Source organism: Pelecanus crispus, chromosome 3, assembly GCF_030463565.1.
Source record: "Pelecanus crispus isolate bPelCri1 chromosome 3, bPelCri1.pri, whole genome shotgun sequence".
Classification (NCBI taxonomy): Eukaryota; Metazoa; Chordata; class Aves; order Pelecaniformes; family Pelecanidae; genus Pelecanus; species Pelecanus crispus.
Genome location: NC_134645.1, coordinates 129,598,417 through 129,622,107, shown reverse-complemented (window position 1 = coordinate 129,622,107; position 23,691 = coordinate 129,598,417). Strand labels below are relative to the sequence as shown.

The 23,691-nt window shown below is 42.3% G+C and overlaps 1 protein-coding gene across 1 annotated transcript in view; it reads right to left on the bottom strand.

Moving 5' to 3' along the window:
• Positions 1-23,473, bottom strand: part of PINX1 (PIN2 (TERF1) interacting telomerase inhibitor 1) — a 62,277-nt gene extending 38,804 nt beyond the window's left edge. Inside the window, exons 1-6 of the mRNA XM_075707407.1 lie at positions 23,455-23,473; positions 18,208-18,317; positions 15,639-15,731; positions 14,815-14,893; positions 11,053-11,145; positions 8,278-8,354 (exon numbers count right to left, since the gene is read on the bottom strand). Coding sequence (XP_075563522.1) covers positions 8,278-8,354; positions 11,053-11,145; positions 14,815-14,893; positions 15,639-15,731; positions 18,208-18,317; positions 23,455-23,473 — 471 coding nt within the window. The remainder of the gene's footprint in view (positions 1-8,277; positions 8,355-11,052; positions 11,146-14,814; positions 14,894-15,638; positions 15,732-18,207; positions 18,318-23,454) is intronic.
• Between the last annotated feature and the right edge of the window lie 218 nt (positions 23,474-23,691).

Genomic DNA, 23,691 nt, shown 5'->3' with positions numbered 1-23,691 from the left:
TAGTTAAAAAATGACTAAGTTTTCTTGATATATGAATTTGTGGGTAAACCATTTATCAATGACCTGTTTACCTGTGCAGCAGAGTCCCTCAAGCCGAGGGCCATGTCATTCCCCTTTGACTGATTAATTAGCCAATCAAGGGATATTTTTCACTGTGAGGAATGACGGTTTATTCCAGCTAATGCATGGTCTCTAATGGTAACACATTAAAGCCAACTCGGCTCTTTAAGCCTATCGAAGTGACCAAAAGGGAAGGAGAGAAGATAAATCAAAAAAGCTCCCCCCAGTTTTGTTTCTGTTCCTAACAACCCCCCAAGGAACTAACGCTAGAGGCAAGACTCTCCTCCAACGAAGACAGAAGAAAAACCACCATTTCTTCCAGATCCCAGATGTCTCTTCCTCTCCCTCTCTGCTGATATCTCAACAGCAATAATTTATCCTCAGTTGATTAACAAGGTGCTTATAGAATAGGCAACAAAACATCAATACTTTGCTCTTCCTCCTTTTATCAAAAGCACTGCTAGGGCACCATGCTAGGTAAAGTGATTTTTACCGGTGCTCCTGGAACAATCTTACCTGCATGGAGAAGTATTAAAAATATGGCCTAAATTAACACCTTGAGCCTAATTCATTGTTTTTCTAACTTGCTATATACGGTGTTACAAGTTACAGCTCAGAGCAACAGCGGTTTAGCTCTACTGCACGCCAGTCTGCGCGGCCAGAAGATTTGCTGTGCCTGTACCACTCGTGTTCGCTCAAGATGCGTGTAGCCCTTCAGCTGTGTGGTCATGCTGTCCTCCTTGTGACTTGTGTCACCAACCTGTCCTGGCTGCCCCCCCAGCATGGGCAAAGGCCTTGTACTGCTAACTGCTGCCAGAATCTGTTTTTGAGGAGTTTTTTTTCTTCTTTTTTTTCAGGAAATAATCCCTCTAGCTGTTAGAGTCCATGGTATGCAGCAGAGCAAAACTGGAGAGGCCAAAGAAGTAACTGCAGTATTACAGAAGTGGTAAAAAGCCCCTGCTAATGGTAATTTTAATATATTTAATTCAAAGGGACACAAAGAAAAAAACCAAAACAAAACAGGTGAGCACACAAACCTAATGATATCCTCTAATACTGATGCTGCAGAACACAGCAAGCTCCCATCGAAGTCAAGAACTAAGCCACTGTAAGGTGAGTGTTACCATTTCCTAGATCATGAGTCTAAAAATCTGTAGTGAGTAAGCCATGCTGGTCAAAGTAGCAGTGAACTAGAGGCTGACAGAAACCTTTCTTTATCAGAAGCAGGTTGCTGGGGGTAAACTCCAAATGCATAAAAGCAGCATCATATTGTCTTGCAGACACTGCTGCTAGGTCACCAGCCTCTTCCCACTAACCAACATTTAAAAAAAAAAAAAATCCAGCCTTCACAAGAACTGAGTAGGTCAAGAGGGTTGAGCAGTAAGCACATGCTTACAGGAACAGTCAGCTTTTGCACTGGAACAGAAGATATTCAGAATAGAACTTTTTGGATAGGATGCACCTCACTGCTAGAAGTCCCCTATGATCAGTGAGGAAAGAGGCACATATCTCTCAGAAGGGTTCTTTACCATCTTTGGAGACAGTGAACGTATCTGTTTGGGCACCTGTGCCTCATCACTATGAAGGGAGTCTGGAGAAGATGCCTAAATCTTCTACCAATAAAGTCAGGTGGAATTAAATCCCACCTTTTGTTACCTATGTTTTCATTTGCCTCGATTCTTGGTAAAATGTTATATTCACTCTTCACAATGACACACAACACATTACGTACTTTTGTGCTGAAATGGTCAAGTCATGTATAGGAATAAGCACTGTGCAATTCTCAATTTTAACCCCAAATCCGACCAACTCCGTAGCCTGGGGATAATTGTAATACCTAGGCACAATACACTCAGTGCCTCTAAAAACACAATTATTCTCTCTGACCATAAATGTATAATAAAAAAAGACGGAAATATGTTAAAGACACCATCTCAGTGTTTTTCTACTGTCTTCCTCCGGAACACACTGACAGCAATTACATTTTTACTCTGATTTCTTAAGGAAGCAAAGTTTCCGTAATCATTCTGCCCAGACATTTGTGTACATCATGCACTCCTTTCTCTCCAGCAACTTTTTAATCCAACCTAACAGAGGCTTAGAGATTTCAAAGATATTAAGAGTCGAAAATATTTCATGAAAATAGGCAGCTGGACAGAGTAGGCCAAGAGATCAGCATGCACATGGACAGGGGTTTCAGCATGAGCTCATCTCCTTTAGTCACACAGAATCCAAGCACAACACAACCACAGGAAACCAAGCTTCAGTACTGGAGCTGCTCACAGAATGACTTGTTGGGAGATGTTTTACCTAAACCAATTAATCTTTGCCCATTCCAACGGGTCTAAAAGTGTTAAATTACTTTTTTTTTTTTTCTTGGCGTCACTTACTAAGGAGCTGGGATTTCCCTCAGGAGACTCTTCCACTGCCCCGCTGACATCACTGCGAGGAAGCCTGCTGAAGAGTAAGCTTGTGTCTTCCTTTTTCTAATTGAAGTTCTCGCCCCCAATACCATTCTCGGCTTTTGCCTACCCTGATTACTATCCCTTCCCTTCCTCTGCTCCTCCCTCTCCCTGACCCTCAGGTATTTATAGGCAGAGAGGTCATCTTTTTCTGCCTCTTTTCTGAGATGAACGTATCCAGTTCCTCCACTCTCTCCTTCTAGGGCATGCCCTCTAACCCTGTCGCCCATTTTACTAAATCCTTTTGGACTCTCTCCAGGTTTTTGATGTTCTTTTTCTGTTCTGCTTCTCAGTCCCAAATACCTCATGCTAGCTGCGGTCTCCAAAGCAGAACGGTGAAAAACCTAAGTTATTTTTTAACTAATTTTTCTCTTTTGCAGTTTTTTGTTCCCCAACAGCGCTGGAAAAAAGGAACAGAAAATTAATTTATATGCTACCCCTGCAACAGAGACTTTTGTCACAGGTAAAAAAAAAGCCAGACTAAACTTGCAATTTGCCTAAGTCACAATTGTGAAACCCACAAACATCAGTATCATGATTGGTATTTTGCAGAGAGAAACTTGAGGTGAAGGGAATTACATCAGTTTACCCATAGCTTCAGTGAGCCCATGGCAGAGCCAGACTTTAATGGATTTTCAGTTATGTCCCTTAAGATTAACCGACATGCTTTTCTGATAAGTGCTGGGAAATGTAAGTCAGTTGAGGAAGTTCTGCAAAATGTGTCAGAAGACAATTTCCTGATTTAAAAAAAAAAAAAAAGTGAAAAAGCAACAGGGTGGATAGTTACATTTCTAATGACTAACACGGAAGAAATCACCACAAATCTGAGACTTTCGGGCTACTTGGATTAGGTGGTTTAAGGGAACTTACGCAGGTTTACATCCAAGTTACAAAACTTGGAGGAAGCAGATTACTCATCAAATGGCCTGAGACATGGAAGTGAGATGGATGCAGAACATTCAGTTTTCTATGCATCTCAAACAGAATTATTACAAATGTGCCAGCAAATCAGAATTACTCCCCCAGCCCCCAAAGCAAAATCAGTGCCAGAATCATGTTGTTCAGCAACCAAGTTGGGACTGTCTGTAACTCATTCCCAAATCCTCAGTCTCACTCAGGAGCATTTTCTCCAGTGATAAGGCTTCATCAGGAAACACAGCTGGATGGAGGAAGGAAATTCTGAGAAGCAAAAAAAATAGTGGGGGTTCCAGGAAGTTCAACCAGATAGGAACTAATGGAATTTGTTTTTCTGTCTCCCCAGCTCCCAGTGTTCCTAAGCAAGTGAGAAAATCAGAGGGAAAGTGGGGGCAAAAAAAGTCTGGCAGATCTTACCCTGCAAAACAGGTCCTCACTGCAGGTCTCCAGAGAGCATCATAATTACAATTCAATATTTTCGATCACTTACTCTCCCTGGGAAAAACTGCAGACGTTTTCAATTTAGGTCCACTCTGAAGCCCAGCCATTGTTTTCTTCCCCCTGTTTTTTTGACTTGTATTTTTTTTTTTTTAACAAAGGTCCCTGTGTAGTTTATTAAGGAGGTTTTAGTTGGACACATGATTTACCAAAAATAATTAAAAAAAAAAAGTACTGTTATGTCTAACATTCAGGAGAATTAAAGGTTGCAAGTGCCTGTGATTAGTAACACATATCCTAGAACCATCAAAACAATACCTTAAATAGTATCTCAGTCTTCTTACTTCTTACTTCTAGAGAAATTCCTTTCAACCCTTAGGGGCAAACAGCACTTCCTTCCATATCCTTTGCAATTCCACTCTTTTGCAATCTTTACAATCCTCTAGGCAACTCCCTCTTCCTTTGATGAGGTAGATAATCCAAATTTCAACATCCCCACTTACTGCAGTAGTGTCAGTGTGAAACAAGAGAAAAGATCCATTAGCCAGATCAGTCCTAGGCTACTGAGACAGTTAAAAAGTGAGTCTGAGATCAGCTCTGCAGTTAAGACAGCTCAGACTAAGCTACCACAAAACACCTTCTGCCAAAGACTACTCCACAGGTCAAGATCATAAAATGATTGCTAATGACTAGACTAGAAAAGACTGAACACGACTAATTGGAACAGTGTCTCTGTGACATATCTGATCTGTTGAGACAGCATTTATCACAGCACAGTTCAGAGGTGACGGATTTTTGACAAGTACTTCAGAAGAGCTGGGATTATCTTGCTGGTCAGAGCCCATGTCACTTAGCCTTGAGCCCTTCCACTGGTTTCCATTCGACCATAAGCACAGATGGAGTTTCCTGGGTTTTGTTTTTTTCCCCCCACTTTTCCTACCTATTACCACACTGCCCATGAGCATCAATGTAATACCACTGCCAGCATCTACTGCACGTCAGCCCATTTGTAGAAATGGCAAAGCTCAAAGGCCGTGGGTACAACCGCTCCTAGGAACAAGAGAAGCTCCGCAACTTGCTCAGATTTAAAATCTGGCCATAATGCCATCAATGGCATACATCCTTAAACATTTCCGTAACTTCCACCATGTCTCTGATGCCTACAGAACGCAAACAACCTCCCAGCTGAGTCCGTTTACAGCATGTTTTGTTATTCCGAAATGTTCCCATCTTCTGCTCCTTAAGTGATCTCTTTCATCCAGCCACTGAATTTTGTCACAGGCTTAAATTGGCGGCTTTAAGGGAGAGAGATAGTCAAAACTCAGTTGGACAAGGGCCTGAGCTACTTGCCACAGCTGAACCTGCTCTGAGCAGGGCGGTTGATCTGGAGACCTCCAGAGGTCTCCTCCAATCTCAGTAATTCTGTGATTCTACGAAAAGCAGTTCCTGCATCTTTCTATGAAGTTATACCCAAGATAGTTCTGATCCTGGACTGAACCAACTAGAAATATGGGAAACAGAGTATGCTGAGTATCTCTGTCAAAAGATGACAACTCTACTGTGAGCTGAGGACAAGTCATTCAATCCAAATCAAATTTCTACTGAATGCTTCTCAAACTGCACCTCTGAAAAAAAGAGGAGGAATCTCATACCCCAGAAAGAGCCTTAAAGATAGGACTTCAAGCTACAGGATCAATACATTACAGATACTTCTTTGTATCATCTCAGCTGCAACTACAGCTGGAAACCTGCAATCAGATTAATTGATAGTAGCAGTTCTGGTACCTATGTACGTATGGAAGCTGTCCTCATCTACTTGGAGCAGGGACCGCAGCGTACAACTGTTACTAATGGTTGCAGGAGCTGCAATTAGAAGGGACTGCAGCCTACCACAGCCTGAAGGCATACCCCAGGGCTGTGATGGACACCAGGACTCTTCCTACATTATCTCTACACAGGAATAGATATGAACAACTCGCTTCCAGGAGAATGACAGCACTTTCCTGCTCCTATAGTGCACTCTCTGCCACATCATGGAAATGCCCAGGGCCTAGGGATTTCAAAACAGAATGCAAACACAGAGAGAGAACAGCACTGCAAATCCTCAAAGGGCAATTCCAGTTGTGCCACCTTAAGGACCAGGGTCTGGAACATGATGGAAAGGGATCATGAGAGTTCATGGGTGCAATGAAATGAAATTGCTCAGAGCTGAAGGGCCTGAGCAATGCATTTTTGTTCTGTGCAAACTCCACAGATCTCTGATCCATGAAGAAAAGGAGAGGCGAAGGAGAAAAAAAAAAAAGAAAAAAAAAAAGGCAATTGTGCTGCCTCTGGCTTTCTCTCCCTGTGGCTGCTTAGCAGCAGACGGTAGCCAGAAGACAACAATGCAGCTCCAAATTACATTACCTCCTGCCTGTATTTGCATGTGGAAATCTGGGTGCTTAACAGGGAACAGTCTGTGACTTTTTGCCAGAACCTTGAACCATCAGCTTAGTGTTCAGTGAGGGGAAAAAGGAAGTCTGCACAGTAGCCATCAGCCAACCACTGCATCGATCAAGGAATTAGCAGAAGCATGCACAAACTTATACACCCTTCACAAGCAGCCATAAATGCACATGATCTGCAGTGTCTATCAATAAGAGAACAAATGCTCTGCAGGATTAAGTTCCAGAAGCAGCAACAGCACTTTCCAAACTTATTTTTAGTTTCAGAAGATGCAGGACACGCAAAAAAACCAAGACCAACTATTTGGGACAACTCACGGGTGGGCAAAATCTACTCCCTTAATCATAGCACTGCTGATTTGCATTAAATCCCAGTTTGTCTTGCTTTGTATTGATCTGACAGCAAGGGAGCTAAGAAGTAGATCCATGGCATATTTAGGTGATCAGAAGTGTTAATCAAGGGGGCTCCGATGGTGCAAGCTTACCTACAGCATTTGAGACCTCTAACAGCTGTCACAGACTTGAAGTCCCCAAATGTTTATTTCAAGGCAGCAGTAAGTTAAGATGGGTCCTGTTGTGGCTGATGGCCTCCTCCCAAGCTCCTACCTTTCGAGCCAAGCCATGTGACTTGTAACAAAGGTTCATACTGTTTTTCACAGTGGCAGACAAGACAGGACAGTTCTTAATTTGTTTAAATTTCTTCTAACCTCCCAGTTTAATTAACTGTAACTGTATTTTTGTAGTTTAGAGAACAGCACTCAGAAAACAAACTTGACATTTTTCTCTGTCCTACCAAGAACTTTGAAACCCACAGCACATTCATTAAAATTAGAACACTATATGGGATAATGGCAAGACCAAATCCTTCAAACTGTTCAATTCAAGACACCCCACTGAAGTATTCTTTATTTTATAGTAAGAAGTTTTTTCCAGTGAAGAATCCACAGTGGATCACTATTTGTTCTTCACAAGCTCCCTTGTCATTCCACCTAGCATTTACACAGCTACAAACCTTCTATTACCTTCACTACTATCCAGGATCTCTTAGCACATTCTTCCCCCTATTCCTCTCCTCCCAAAGTTCACAGTGGCCTACAGTGAAGTTACTGAACAATTTTCAAGAGTACTGCACAAGGAGCAAAGTGTCAAAACCACACAGGGTATTTCAGAAATTTCCATTCAGTTTCAGGCCCAATCTTTCCCTCTAACTGCCAGAGACTTCAGAGACCTCTGAACCAACAGGGCAATTCTTGCTACATACTCATTCGTGCTTCTTCAGATGTTATCTTTTCCCAAGAATTTTTCTGGATACATTAGTCATGTCGCAGTGTAAGTCTGTTATTTTATTTACCGATATAGCAAGCTTATTCTCTGCAAGTGCAAAATGCTAATGAATACAAAGATAAAATAAAATAAATGCTAGCAAAAACCTTGATCTCATTGCACAAAGTTACAGGAAAGTCTTCTCATGAAATATTTACCAGTGTTCAAGCCATCTTTTAATCCTTTGTTCGAAGATGAGCAAGACTTTGCAGCTGCTCAGCCTTTCCCAATTCTTGTGAAAACAAGGGCAGTTTTCCAAGATTAGCCAGTTGCTGATGAATGTCACATTTTATTTTGGATATTTAGGCAACTTTCAGATCAAGCAAAATTGATCTACTTTGCAATGTACATTGCTTAGCAAGTGTAAAATTAAAATAATGAAGATTCCTAACTCCAAGGAAGTTACATCACAATAATGCATAAAAATAGGTATTAAATTCACTCTTCTAACGGTTCAGAGCATGGCCCTCCACCTACAGCCTTCACATAAAAAGAACAATAATTTCACAGGCAGAAGACCCCTTGCTTTTGATGGGCATGCGGTAATCTCATTACTAGAAAGGCATTTAAATATGTTTTTGTTATAAGGGAAAATACACAAGGGAACAAGAGAAAGGTGGAAGCCTCTTGTTTACCTGTGTCTTCATACTCTTCTGTCGCTTCCCAAATATGCAGGACAGATCATCTTCACTGCGCGAAGAGAGATCCTTACCTGAAAGGGGTAAAGGGAGGAAAAAAACCGCCACAATCTTCACATCTGGTGATAACAGGTACATTTTGATAACACAAACTGTGACCCACGGAGGTAGGGAAATTGTTTTTGGAGGTGGAAAAAAAAAAATCAGGATAACGTTAAAGACACTAAATAAAGGCTGACCATGGCTCCCACATGCGGTAGGAAATGTGTGTGTGTAGAGGGAAAGGCTGGTGAGGAGACAACCACAGCCTGCTGGTGTATGCCCACAGGGAAACATGTAACAGCAGCTTGTTTCCCCCCACCTGATGCTGCAATTGTCACAGCAAGATGAGAGAAGCAGCCTGCACTACGCTAAAGGGAAAGAAGAGTTGTAACCTCCTACACACAAGAAAAGTTCAAGGAGAAACTGCACATCTCGGATTCTCATGAGAATTCCCCGGCTCTGACAGAGTTAGGGAGTTACAGCTCTTCCATACAGTGAAAATAAAATATACATCTTTACTCAGTGGAGGCTTTTCTTTGATTCATGAAATTGCTTCTGAAAAACCTAACCTCCATCTCTGCAACACACTAGATTATTCCAACTTAAAACAATTTCAAGGGTGAAACAAAGATTTCTCTGAGTTCCAGCAGCGCCATTATTCCCATCTGACTGCTGCGTGGCTAGCTCAGTATCAGACATGGAGCAGGGAGGGAGAAGAAAAAGGGTGTGATGTGATATTCTGAGATACCGGCAAAAGTTTAGCTGATTCCACACTGCAGAAGCCTTTATACTGAGCTGTCCACAGCCCATCTCAGAAAATTCTTTTAAAAGAAGTCAGCAAAAGTTAAAGAAACAAAATTTGTCCAGATAGGCCAACTTATTATGAGTCTGCTGGGGTCTCACTCCACTTGACTGTCTGATTCCAAGATCACTGACCTCAAAATGAAAATAAGCACTTGTAAGAGATGAAAAAAAAAAATCTGACTATTCCACCTGTTTCTTCTTCTCAGGATCCTTAACTGCCCACAGAGGGTAAGCAGACACATCAACCTAGAGGAGAATGTGTTACCCAACTTTCTGGTGTCTCACTGCGCAACATCTAGATGTCCTTTCCCAAGAAAGCCGGATGAGACTTGTGGCTGTTTTCAGCTTTATCTTGGCCAAGGCTTGGAACATGAGACTTAACATTCCTGCTGCTCCTCCTCTCACTCTACGCTTTCTTTCCATACCTCCCCCCTTCCCCAAATGTATCCCCTCTCTAATAGAAAACCAGCTCCGCTGGCAGTCCAAATCTTTTGCAGCATCACAGTGGAAGAGCTACTAGAAAAGCAGTTGAAATCACTGTCTTAATCTCATATTGGTGTGTATTTCCCAGATCCAGGTGTGGCCGCTAAGGCTATGTGTGGTGCCTATGTTCCTCCAGCAGCGAGGCTACAAAACAGCACCAGAAACGGAAGCTGCATTTTCTATCGTTGCTGCTCCCTTCTCCCGCTTTTGTGTGAGCTCGTCTTGTTTAGTCTAAAAGGAAGCAGGATCGGACTTGAACAACAAGGGCCACAACAACATTAGCCTTTCTCAAATAACTTTTCCTCTTTCCCTGAAAAAAGACAATTTCCCTGTTTTAGGCCACAGAGGGTACAATCAAACGGGGGCCTACCTTATAGAAACACTGCAGCCACACAAATAAGGGATATTGTTAATATGAAGGCCTTGTTCCATACTTTACATGCTCAAAAGACACTTCTTTTTTCTCTCTATTTAGTAAAAGCTTAAGTCTAAATCAAAATAAACCCTCTTTGCTACTGCCTCAAACAGGCCACAGCCTCTGTACTTGCAAGCCCTGAACCAATTTAATTGTTTAATGTTGTAAAGTGGCAGGGTCATGTTAACATGTTTGACTTCTAGGCTGAATTATTTAATCAAAAAACCCAAACCCCGATATCAGAATTTGGCCTCTATTCAGACATCAATTACTTCTGTTTTAGCAGAGGCATTTGTTATCAGAAAACATTACACAGAGCTTTAAGCACACTAAATTAGGCATTCATGGAAACCAATCCTATCCATACACTGAAACACGTATATACGCACACCATGTGCATATTCATGTGTGAAAGGGGAACGCAACCAACAGAAATAGAGCAAGGGACCGAGCAATGGTCAAGAGCCAAAGGCAGGGATGGCTGAAATAATGTCATCACTCTCAGAAAGAAAGAAATTACTGAAGTGCCCGAGTTCTTGATGTAGTTTTTGTGGCCACTTCCCGCTGTTGTAATGTATCCAATAAAGCATCTGATAGATGTAAGAGGGCTTTCCTCTTCCTGCATTCAGGTTTAATCTGATCCCTGATCTTATCCACATGATCTCTTAGCGGGGTTATTGGAGATTACAGAGGACAGTGCGGTGCAGATGCCCAAGTAACTCCGTTATCCCCTTTGCCTCCCCCGCGCACACACGGATCACTCAGAATATTCACTGTTCCTTTATTCAGCTGATGGTTCCTTCAGACAGAAATTGTTTTATTCAACAATATCAGCCTAAAGCCATCCAAAATTGTCCAAAATAAAGAGGAACAGTGTATTATAGCTTTAAGTAAGCTGCTGCAGGGGGTATTTCTAAACCAAGATTTTACTTGCCAGATTTAGACCCCAGAAGGCAACAGATCACCTTGACACTTTTTTTTTTTTCTAATCTTGGCTAGAGCTTATGAAACAACAAAACTCCTCTTACCTTTTGCAAACTTCATATAATGGACACGTTTCTTGGAAGATTTGGATTTTTCTTCAAGACTGAATGTCGTCTTCTGATTATTCACAGAAGACTCTAAAAAAAAAAACCACCACCCCACAAACAGGTTTCAACCCTGTTAGAGGCACTCTAACCACCAAATTCAAGCATCAGTGTATTTAACTTTCTCTCTCAAAACCAAGTCTCAACAACGTATCACCATATATTACTGAAGGAAGCATGGTAAGTTTTGTCCGAGACATGTTACTGCTTGATTTTTCTTGCCACATCCCCTTCCCTTCCCATTTCCAATCTAATGTAATTTGAAAAGGCAGATACAGGTACTCCAGGTCAAAGGCAAAGTCTAATTTAACACCGTTTCCACAGTAAGAAAAGAATAATAGGTCAGGGTTTATTGTGCTGTTTGTTACAAAATATCTCCAGTGCCAGAGTCTGAGAAAGATGTTAAGAAATAGTACAAAATAAAATACTGAGCCTGACTGGGTAGAAAGAAAAAGGGAAAAACAGTATCACCCAGGCAGGCTTTGCACTTCTAACGCTACACTAAGTGCCTCTATCTGGACATAGTCTGATACATCTGTATACGGAAATTAAACGGTGACAGAGCTTTTCTGTCCCTGAGGCCAGCTAGAACAAATTGCCACATCCATATTATTTAATTTTCCTAGCTTCCAGAAGAGGGGCTGGACCTAAACTGTGTACGGGGAATGGTCTCTGGGGTTGGCTAAGTCCCAAATTCACTCGGGAGTTGTATGGGAGAATGTTAACTTCTGCAGGTCAAAACCATGTGAAGGATTAGTCTAACAATTTAGCAGTGGAGCTATCAAGTTCCTGGGATGTGGCAGGTTATTTTACTGGTACAGATGCACTCTTTGCATCCACAGAGCCTGTTAATTTACAAGAAATTCTGAGGAGGTGGTAACCTGCTGTCCAGTTAATAACTACTTTATTGGTCCTGTCCTGAAAAGAAATAGGCACCACAGGATTCTCTGCTCTGTAACTCTAGAAAAGGCTACTCTGGTGAGAGGGTTTTTTTGTCTCCCAGTGGCAACTGGAATGGGTAGGGAAATCAACCCATACCCTGAGGGCCAAGTTGAGTCACCTTTTTTACATGATCCCACCCCTGAAAGCCCGGCAGATGAAGTTTCTCTGACACTGAACTACAGCACTTCACTGTTTGATAGGTAGTGACACCCGATAGAGTCATTGACCTAAACATGAAATCCGCAGCCTGCAGTGGGAGAGCTGACTACCAGAAAGCAGTCCGAGATCTACTCTTCCATTTACACACTAAGCCCTAATGAGAAGAGGAAGGACTAGCGAACCCAGTTTTTGATGGAGCTTGCAGTCAACTTGAAAATCCTCGATAAAAAGGGTCTATGGGGAAAATAAACATCACAACTAAAATATCCTGACCAGAGATGAGGCACTTTAAGTCTGCTCTCGGATCCATTTGTACCGAAGGGAACCTTACGCAGCAAAGGATTTCCACAGGGCTTCCTCCTCCGGGTTATTCTTACAGCGAAAGGGGCAGCAGCACCGCCTTGTGCCTTCGAGGAGGAATTTCACTACTGAAACTTGCTGGCGCTTGCAGTGGACAGGTAGGTACATCCCTGTGTCTTCCAGTGACTGGTAAATCCTCTGACAAACTGAGCAAACACTGCAGGGATATTCATGTGCTTTTTAAAGCAATTTAGTCATAGCAATAAAGCCACATGTCATTTCTGTAGCAAATCTGATACAGATGACTATTCCAAAGCACCTTACAGACACAGCCGGGGGGGGTTGCCCCATTTTACGAAGGGGAAAGGGACACAGCCATCATCACTTAGTATCCCAGCAAAAGAGCCAGGAAACAAAACTCCTCACTAGGTGCTCAGCTAGAAAAAAAAAAAGAAAGCTAAAACTATGTACATCAAGGGTATTTGAATGTTGGCATACTAACCACCACGGGGCCCTTCCTTCCCAATCTCTAATTGCAATCCAACTCTGGCAACTACACCAGTTATTTAAGAACAATGAAGTTTTTCAGCTGACTTTTAATGCAATTTGAAACTGGATGACGGCCAATAATGTAACATTTGGTCCTGTAGCACAGCTGCAGGCAGAGTTATCTGGATGAGTTTTGCCAGCTTAAACAATTGCCAAAAAAACAAGTTTCAGGGCAATGCTTGCAGTCTGTAAATCACCGAACATGATTCTGACCGGGAATTTTCAACATGCACCCAAATTTGTCCGTAGCGAATGAAAACGCTTGTCCCAGCTCCTAAAAAGATCAAGGAAAGATAACTGAGTAAACCAGGGAGAAATATGGTTTTCAGGGGCCACTTTGCGTAAGTACAGATGACCCAGGGAATACTGCACAGATTTAGGAACAAGACAGCCTTGCTCAATGAACCTGCCTCTGTGCTGACTCACTGTGTCCTTGGGCAAGTCATTTCAGCTCTCTGCTCCTCAGCTTGCAGGTTTCCCACCAGTTACACCTAACTGATCTTCCCATGGCTCAAGTTGGAACTTGGGTAGGATTTAGTTATAGAGGTAGAAAGGAACTTTTGGAATTTCCCTACGATATGCTATTCTACCTCTTGAGGACTTTAACTACAGCACCTAGCACTGTGTGGCCTCAGACCATGATTACAGGGTTCCAATGCACAAGGATAACTTACACAGGAATTAAAAAAAAAAAAAAACAACCTGCATCAGGTTCAGAATTTTAATCCTAGTTCTCCAAGATTAGAAACCAAATTTGATCCTTCTTGCTAACTTGATTTTCCTCTTCTTTCTACCTTTCCTCTCCTAGAAAGCCTTCTGTGCTCAAATGTTAAGAATGAACAGTGGCTAAATTCACTAAGCTGGCAACTCTGCCACTAGCAGCACGTGGACAGACGGCTGCGTCCAAACAGAAGCCCTTGGTTTAACAACACTCCACAGAGAATTGTTGAGATATATGATCAGAGTTTAAACTTGAGTCTAACTAAAGGAGAGATGATAAATCATTTGATGTGTACAATTCTTCCTGTAAGCTCACACCCACCAGTTTTGCACAACTTCATTTTTACAAACCAAGGCCAAACTGTACAACACTTTTCAAAATTAGAAGACTTTATAAATAGCCCTTTTGGGAAAGTTGTGTAGTTTCCCCACTTGTGTGCTCTACATCAGGGCTACAAAAATCACATTACACCACACTCAAAACAGAGATGCATAACTCTGAGTCAAAAGCCAAGAAGCAGCTCTCTGAGGACAGGAAAAGTAGGTATTTAAGAAACCACCAGAGCATGGAAGCCAGGTGTGACAGTTCATTAGTAAAAGGAAGGCAAACACATTGCAATGGTGAGTGATTGTGTTGTGAGCCTTCACACTGGCTCTGGGTGCTTTATAAAGAAACAAGCACTGCTGTAGTACATCCCAGCAAAAGGTCCCCCATGTTGTGGTCCTCAATAAAATAAACAAGCTCAAAATTTTATGTTTGCTTTCCCCAACAAAAAGTCTTTAATAGAGGCCTGACTGAGAGCAAAACCAATCCACTGAGATCTACACATCCAGGCAGACAAAGTTGAGCACGGTCATGGATGGTAACGTGTCCTTCAGCTCCCACTGATTTTGGGGGAGAAGGGGGAGTTGTCAAGCTCAGCAAGGAGACTATTAGCAGCCCAAAGGATTGGGCCTCAGCTAGCCTTTTAAAACAAAGAATGGAAACTCTGCTAAGCTTCCAGCATCTGATTGAGAAAAGCATGAACCTACCTGTTTCACCCTGTCCATGGCAATCATTCAGTTCAGCCAGAAGCTGGTTGAAGTCATCCTGATGAGCAATCCAGCTGTCCTGTAAATATCACCCACATGAATACAAGGCAAAAGTTTTCAGAACTAACAGAAGTTTTGCTAAAACAGATACTAAGACTCTGCACTCTAACAAGTAACTTAATTGTATATACTCAGTCCTTGTTGGTGGGAGGGGCCCTCAGAAGCTCCACAGGTGGCAACGCTAACAGCTCGCTACAGTCACTCCAAAGTGCAGAAATGGTAAGGGTTGCGTTTGTAAGTCCTTAAACAATACTGAGCTGCTGTTGGCTCTGCGTGTCCCCTCTCTGCGCAAGATGTTTTCAAAAGTAGGCAGGAAATACTAGCGTGCTTTTTTCCAGCAACAAAGTTACTCAAGGTGTTGATTATGAGACAAGCGCCTTCAGGATCACATTTTGCTCTGCCTATGTACCTGAACTCCAGTCAGAAAGGTGACTGTGTCAGGAAGAGGGACAGAAGGCATAAAGCTAAGCTGGGCAGAAGACACAGGGAAAAAGCAAGTATTTCAGAGATTTGCTTGGAAGCAAAAAAAAAAATATCTCTGAACAGCCTGCACCCAGAATTCACTGTAACCTCTCCAAGCAGGTATTTACTCCTAAAATACCCAACAAAGCAGAACTAAACTCCAGGTCAAGAGTTTCTGCAGAGACATTCACACAGGTACATGCTGCCACCAGATGTGACAACAGATTTCACTGACATCCCATTACAAGGATTGTGCCTTAGCTGAAATGGGAGCCATTTCCTTACCTGGGTCTAGTGCTCACCTCGTAATTGATGGTTGCTCCTAACCCCAGCGTGTTGTTTTTCACCTGAACCTTGATATGTTCTGTATTTCCTTGTTCCTGAGCCCCAAGACCCTAATGAGGATTTAAGGGTGAAAATGTAAGGATTTTACAGCAATGACTAAGCAACTAGAGCTTTTGTACTGTGATACAATTTGCAATGAAATACAGCAAGAAACCACAACTTACTATTTATTTGCTTGCCTGTAACTGAATTCATTCACAGGCATTAGCACACATGAGATATTAAGTTTTTTTCATTTACTACTTAAGCCTCCAGCAAAGTATTATAAACACTAAAATAGCAACAACATTAAGTAGTTGGGTGATTAATCAGGAAGCCACCTGACATTCCTAGGCAAGTCCAAAGTGTTTACAATTTTAAAACAAGACACTACATAAAAAGAACATGCCTCTCTCTAAAAATACCTCCGTAAAAATACCTGGGAAGGCAGCTGCATGACGGCTGTAAGACAGATGTCACACAGAATGTACGACACAGAACGAAGTTACATGGGAGGGAAGTGGGGAGGGGTGAGGATCAGAGTGGAGCTAGCAGGGCATTAAGAGCTTCTTCCACCTCATTCACACTCATAATTTGATGAAGATATTGGAGGAAACAAACGTTGGGTTTGTCTATCCTAAAAACCATAATCATTCAAATCTGGGAAGCAATCTTTAGGCCCACTATTATCTTTCTTAACTGCATGATTGGGGAAAAAAAAAAAAAGACAAAGCATTTGGTTTAAAACTTTATTACTGGTATCTAGCCACTTTTTCCCTAATCTGTCACCAGTAACAAATCATCAGCTAAGCGTGCGGCTACAATACACACGTATGTGGTGGAGTAGTGGAGAGAAGCCCTGTGGACAGATCCTGAGCATATCTAATATTTGAAGCAATGAGGCATATTTGAAAAAGGCTGTTGCTATTACAAATCCAGTAGAGTTTATTTGGTCAGTGGGGTAGAAAATTTACCTTGAAACTTCTGCTAACCAAAAAGTATGGAAGCAAGCAGGACACTTGGCTACACATCCTACCGTGACCCAATTCCAATACAACTAATAACAGGACTAGCATAAGCAGCTTAATTTCACGGCACAGATGGGCTTTTGCCTATTAATTTGATCAAGCTAAGGTTCCATTCGTCTGAGTTTGTAGTGGAATGGAGACATAAATCCTTCTGGTACAGCTGTATCATAGAATCATAGAATTGTTTAGGTTGGAAAAGACCTTTAAGATCATCCAGTCCAACCATTAACCTAACATTACCAGGTCCATCACTAAACCAATTAAGGGGAGAGTAGCAATTTCATGTTTCCTGGCTTGGTGGCTGGATAACTGTTATAAAGGAAGATCCAGTAGCTGAAGTAGGAAACTTATTGTTGTGAAGAAGATGGCAGGGGGGTGACAGACAGAAAACAACGTGAGGCCTTCCTTTCGCACCCTGACACAAACACCGTTCATAATGGCAAAGGTGTTATCTATGGTCAGAGAAGCCGTCTGCCTAAAATACAATCAGAACATTTAACCGCATTTTTTTCTACTCTGGTTTGCATACCTGTTTTAATCTTAGACACATAAAACACTTCTGCATACAATTCACATAGACAGTACTCAAGCTCCATAGTCTTAACATCTGGTCTAAAGCCTAGTGAAACCAATGCCAGTTCCTTGACTTCCGCAGCCTTTGAATCAGGTACCACTGCTTGTTCGTGAAATTAGAGGCAGTGAGAAGCCAGATTTGTATGTGCTAACTGTAAGCCAACTGAGGCAACAGTAGGCTACACTGAGAAATCCAACAGTAGGCTTATTTTTGTAAGTTTTAATGCATTCACAGAATTGAAAATGGTCCTAATTTTATTCCTCTTAAAAAACAGGCTGGGAGAGGAAATCTAGGAGAAGAATTAAGTAAGTATCGGGGCGGGGGGGTTGTGTGCATTCATTTCATTAAATACGCTGACATGCAGGCCCAAATCTCAGCTTTGCTGAGGCACCTTTGTGGAAGTTAAACTGCTTTTAAGAGGCAGCTGAGATGTCTGCAGCTCTCTGCACTGACCTAGAGATTATTCTTAGCACCCGAAAGCAGTCACCTCACCCCACACAGGTACAGGCTGGAGCTGGGAAGGAATACAGCTCACATAATGCTGCATTTTGTTCACTGAAGGAACAGATCAGAAGTACCCTTTAAAAACAGGTAAAAGATTAAAGCAGGTCCTGAAGATGCTTTCAACAGTATCAAAAGCAAGAGAGAGAACTGAGGGCATAAAGGCAACTTAAAGCCTTTAAATCACCACTGATTTAATGTGCCATCTCCTGCTCTTACCTGGGGACATTACCTTGTCAAAGAGAGGGGAGAAAATCTGGGAAGCAAGGCATGCGCAAGCGAGTACTTTTGTAACAAACTGTAAAAATCTAACATTGCTCAAATTCTCTGCACACTTAAGAGAATAAATCAAACAGAAAGAACACGGCTGTTTTAAACTCTGAGATCAAGAGTCCCCTGGCAGTCTTCCACCCTTCAGCTGGACACCTCTCCTTTAGATCATACCTTTCCTTTGGACCAGCCCATCTTTTCCAGCATCTTCTGGCCAAATTTAGATTCATCTTTACTCCAAGCACTATTTCGTGGATCCACAGACCACTTCTGCCTTCTACGGGCTAGAGCAGGAAGGAAAAATTAAAACAAGCTCTATTTACATTTCCACAGTGTTCTTAGTATTTTATCAATTCAAGAAAAGCTCTTCAGTGCAAAAAACCCAGAACTTATGGCACACTAAAGTTTTAGGTGTTTAATTTTACTGAACCTTATATTGCAAAAAAAGGCCAGTGAAAATGTTAGTTACTAATGTGAAGAATGCCAAAGTAAAATTGCAATGGAAGTTGTCATCCCTAAGGATGGGCTGCAATTCAGGGAAGGCTTTAAGGATTACCATTTAGGTGTACAGGCCTAAATTCTGTATTTATTCCAACTTTGTTTTACATCCGGCTTCAACATGAAATCTATAGGGGAAGAGACTTCAGTGCTGGCTTCCCTGGTTCTGGACAATATCCACTGGCCAGTCTTCCTTTTCACCAGAACACAGAAGTTTTAATATTTGCCTTCATAACAAAAGCCGAGCCAAAAATCAAACATAAGTGACCAGAGAAACTGAAACACAAACCAGTGGGATTTCAGCTTTTGGATTTGCCACAAAATGGTTTATTCGGAAACTGAAAAGTCACCGGAAATTATTGCAGGTGTTAAGAGATCCAAACGAGAATCAAGGTTCCTTTGTCCTACGCAGACTACCAAAGAAACTACAGTCCCCCAGGCCCACATGCGTGCGCTTGCCTTTATCATCAGGAATAGCTTCACTTGAAATCAAGGAAGAAAAGCTAGCACAGTTAACCAGTCACTTTAAGTGTACACCTACACATACGCAGGAAGACAACCTAAATAAACAAGACAAACAAAGAATGGGAGACAGGAAGATTACAAACTTCATTAAACACGATGGGAAATGGCGGATCAAAACTGACCAATTAACCCAAGGCCATACAAGTCAGGAGAAGCCAAGTCCACTGAGGCGCTTTCAACACAATCAGGAAGTCATCTTTCCCTAAAATGCAACAGTTAGGATTTGGGCCAGAGACACAGAGTACTACAGGGATGTCCGATTCATTTCTTGCCCAGTTTTGTTTCGTTCTTAAAGAACTAATACTGTCAGAATGCACGATGGTGGCTTTTTTTATCATACTTCCTAAGCTTTGAAGCTCAAAATAGGTGCTGTGTGGCAGCCCCATAAGAAGTAATAGTCTGATAAAGAATTTCATAAAGCCCCAAACAGTCCATGAAAAAGATTTTACAGTACGTTAAATGACTGAGTACTGCGAGAGGAATCCACAGAGCACTCGCTTGGCTCACTTCTCTATAGGAAAACAACTTCTTTCCAACAGGCAACCTTCAGAGAAGCATCTACTACAAGCCCTGCCCACGCTGCCAACAAAAGGTGGTCAAGTGCCACCATGGACTGTGATTTTAAATGCGCGCAAGCAAATTCGGGTTCCTGGCTGCCCCACTGAGAATAAAAACTCTGGCTCCCTGAGCAACGTGGCTCACTTCACTCATTTATTGTGGTGTTTCAAACACTGACCTAGGAATTGGGGACTATTAACATGCTTTGCCACCTTCTCTTACCCAAGATGCAAATGATCTTTAAGGACCCAGGTTTCCAGTGGTTTGTGGGGGGAATGAATTAAAAAGCTATCAAGCTGGCAGCAAAAGTTAAGTCCTATAGAAACAGGGAACACCTTGGCTGTTGCTGTTGTCTGTAGCTGACAGTGAAACAAACAACCTGAAAAGAAAGACAATAAAAAGAAGCCATTTAAGAGGTTATGCTGCCCAGCTGAGCAGCAGCCCTCCTTTTCAATCATATTTCTTAATTTGTCCCTTTTTAAAAAAATCTCTCAATTAACATCAACTTTCCCTCACTCAGTCACCAAAAAAACAACTGTTCAACGCCTTTTTTTAAACCTAACTATAACAACATTTTAAGTATGCCCACATTCCATTATGCTCTCTGTAAGTAGGTCCCCAGGTGGTGACTTTGCAAATCCCAAGAAATTAAATTCAATGCAGTTCTTACAGTTGTAAAGCCGCCGTATGTATCTAAGGATTTGTCTACACAGTAGAGGTAATCTGTGTCAACTGAATGTGTGAATTTAAATTAACTTCCAAATTGAGCTGTTTGATGTAGTTCAACTAATCCACTTTAAAAGTTAATTTGTATTAGTTTTCCTGAATATCTCTCTGTAGAGAAGCCCTAAGATGTTTTACTCCCAGGAGGACTTTGGTAACAAAACACGAGGGCACCTAACACAGAGATTTCTCAAGCATGAAATTTTAAGAGACCTTCCCTCTTCCAGCACTTTTAATCCAAGTATTTCAAACCTCGTAACTACCATTATGAGATTAATCCTCACATTTCTGCCAAGTTAACACACCTTTTTTTCACATATGGTAAGCCAGAGGCAGGAAAATAAAGTAACATGCTTACATCTTTAGAGAAGTATTTAAGAAAGCCAGGAAAAACTTCATGCCACATACAGCAACCACAAAATCACCTCTCCTCTCCAACCAAACAACAAAAAAAGACTGTTTAGTCAACAATTTATGAGAAATGTTTGTTCACCAATGTCTTAAGAAGGAGAAAGGAAACAACATAGTAGCTTCCATCCAAAAAAATTCAGAAGTTAACCCCAATCTTCTGGGCTGCTCATAAAATGATGTTAGAGACAGTAATGCAACTCTGGGCAAGCAGCACCATCCAGTGGAGAAAAATGTAATTTCTTTAGACACTTCTTCACTCAGACCCTACGATTTGAAAAACATCAATTACTAAACCCTTTTACCAAGACTAATTCTGTGCCTGAAGCACATGTTTATCACTTATGAAAGCTCTCTATCATTCCCACCTAAACCCCTGCTGTGTGCGCATATATGGTGACAACACGGAAAACAACATACCTCTTAAATTACTCCAACAAACAGAGAAAGTTATACTGCCCACAGAAGGGGTTTTATTTTTAATCCAAGCTATGAAACCCATCATTAACATATATATTTTTTCCCTGATAAGGACCAATAAGATAGACAGTTAATCAAAGTTAGTTAAAAGTTTAAAAGAGTTTAAAAGTAGTGAAAAATAAAAGTTCACTCTTTGGCCATTTCTGCAATCGATACATTTTTTAAAATTCACACTACATAGGCATAGAAGGATCGAGTTTGTCCTTTCTCAGTTTAGTTCACAGCATCACAAAAGCCGAAAGGACTTCTCAAGATCTACTTCAACCCCCTGCTTAACCAGGTTGTCCAGCACCATGTCCAGTCTGGTTTTGAATATCTCCGCAGACTGATACTCCACAGCCTCCCTGAGCAATTTGTTCCAGTGTTTGGCCACCCTCACAATGAAAAGGAAAAAAAAAAAAAAAAGGGAATTTCTTGTGTTCTAATTTGCACTCGCTGCTTCTTGTCCTGTCACTGGGTACTGCTGAGAAGTTACTTTAAGTCCCTGAAATGCATGTGCTTTCACAGCTGTAGCAAAACCAATTAAACCTCCCCACGCTTTTTTTTTAGTATGAATATTAATAAGAACTTCAGAACTTGATCTGGAACTGCAAACAAAAATGCATGTGTGTAACATGGCTTCAAAATTGATTGGTTTTTTAAGGCATGTGATTTTAGAATTCACTACATACAGAAGCTATATTAACACACTGGCACAGGTTGCCCAGAGAGGTGGTCAATGCCCCATCCCTGGAAACATCCCAGGCCAGGTTGGACGGGGCTCTGAGCACCCTGCTCTGGTTAAAGCTGTCCCTGCTCATGGCCGGGGAGTTGGACCGGATGACCTTTAAAGGTCCCTTCCCACCCAAAGCATTCTGTGATTCTGTGATTACTGATATGTGCAATGTCCAATTAAAATAATTAACAAATTCTGAAAAAAAGGGTACCAACAAATTTTACATCTAAAATAATCAGAAAATTATGTACGTAAGTGCAGTTTTGTTTTCCTCAATTCACACCTGTATTTCCCACTGGAAACCATATTTTCTACTTAGTCATTATACTTAAGTCCAACTTGCCTGCAGTCAAGCAAACAAATTCATTTGACCCTGTGCTCTCATGTTAAGGCTGTCCTGACACCAGTAAGCTTACCAAAACCACCTAAGGACATTAACAGTACTCAGACAACAGTATATTAGTCCTGTTACATAAAAATCTACAGTTGAAAACTTTAGTCTTTCTACTCATATACAGTTTTACATTTACTAGAAAAGGCTACTTTACAGGAATGCATCTGTAACTTGGAAGAGAAGGTAGTAAAAGTTTTTTGTTCCTACTCTGGCCAGCCCCGAGAGAGTTCTTTTTCCTCAACTGAAGAGCTTTACCCGAGAAAGAGTTATCAGTCAGGATATTCATCCAATGTCTTAATCAAGTCTTTTAGATATAGGGAGCCCAAGGTCCTCAGTCACCTCACAGGTAAGAGTGAAGCTCAGTTTGATTCCAGTATCAGGAAAAGGTTAAACAAAATTATGAGGCTGCACATAATAAAACCTTCAAAAATTATTCACTCAGCAACACCCTTACACAAAAGACATAAAACCCACATGACCTTACCCCGAGTTCTCCCCATGAATTCACTGGATCTACTTGCCTTTTCTGAAGCACCTGCCTAAAATCCCTTACATGCCACCCTCACCTTTCCCAACCCAGAATTTAGCTGATCTCCGAAATTGCCTGTACAGACAGGAGGGCGAGCTAAGCTCAAATGCTAACCCTGGGTGCGACCAAAAGACCAATGCCCACAAATACATCCCGCGGAGCCCTGCCTGGCTGCCACACAGCAGCCGGCACCCCAGCACGGCCCCGGCCCCAAAACTTCAGGGTCTCTGCCCCCCCCCCACACCGCCGCAGAGACGGCACCGAGGCGCTGAAACAAAACACCGGCCCTAAAGACGTCTGAGAGACATCCCCGCCGATCTTGCACGCTGGCCGGGAAGTGACAGAGCCCGGCAAACCCGCACCCAGCCACCACGGGGCCTGCGGGGAGCCGCCAGCGCCCAGCCCGCCACGCTCGGGAGAGACAGCGCAGCCCCTGCGATGCCAGCGAGGGCGGTGGGGAGGGCCGGGGAGGGCCTGGGGCTGCCTGAGGCCGCGCCCCAGGATAAAAGCTCCTCCCCCGACCCCCCGCTCCTAAGGGCATCGCCCCGAGCCCCGCCGGCGCGGTTCCACCCCGCGGGGAACGGCACTCACGCTCCGCCAGCATCGCCATCTTGGGGGCCTGCCTCGCTCCGCGGCGCGGCGATACCGCAGTGCCCCCACCCCTGCCGGGGACTTTTGTGACTTCGGGCGCAGAAAGGGGCGCCAAAATAAATGCCTGATTAGAAAGTCTTGAAGCAAGAGAGCGCAGCGGCCACCCTAATAGGATCAGGGGGTGTAACCCCTCTAAAATTCTTCTAAAGAGCTCAAAAGAGGCGTTGGGTTGTATAT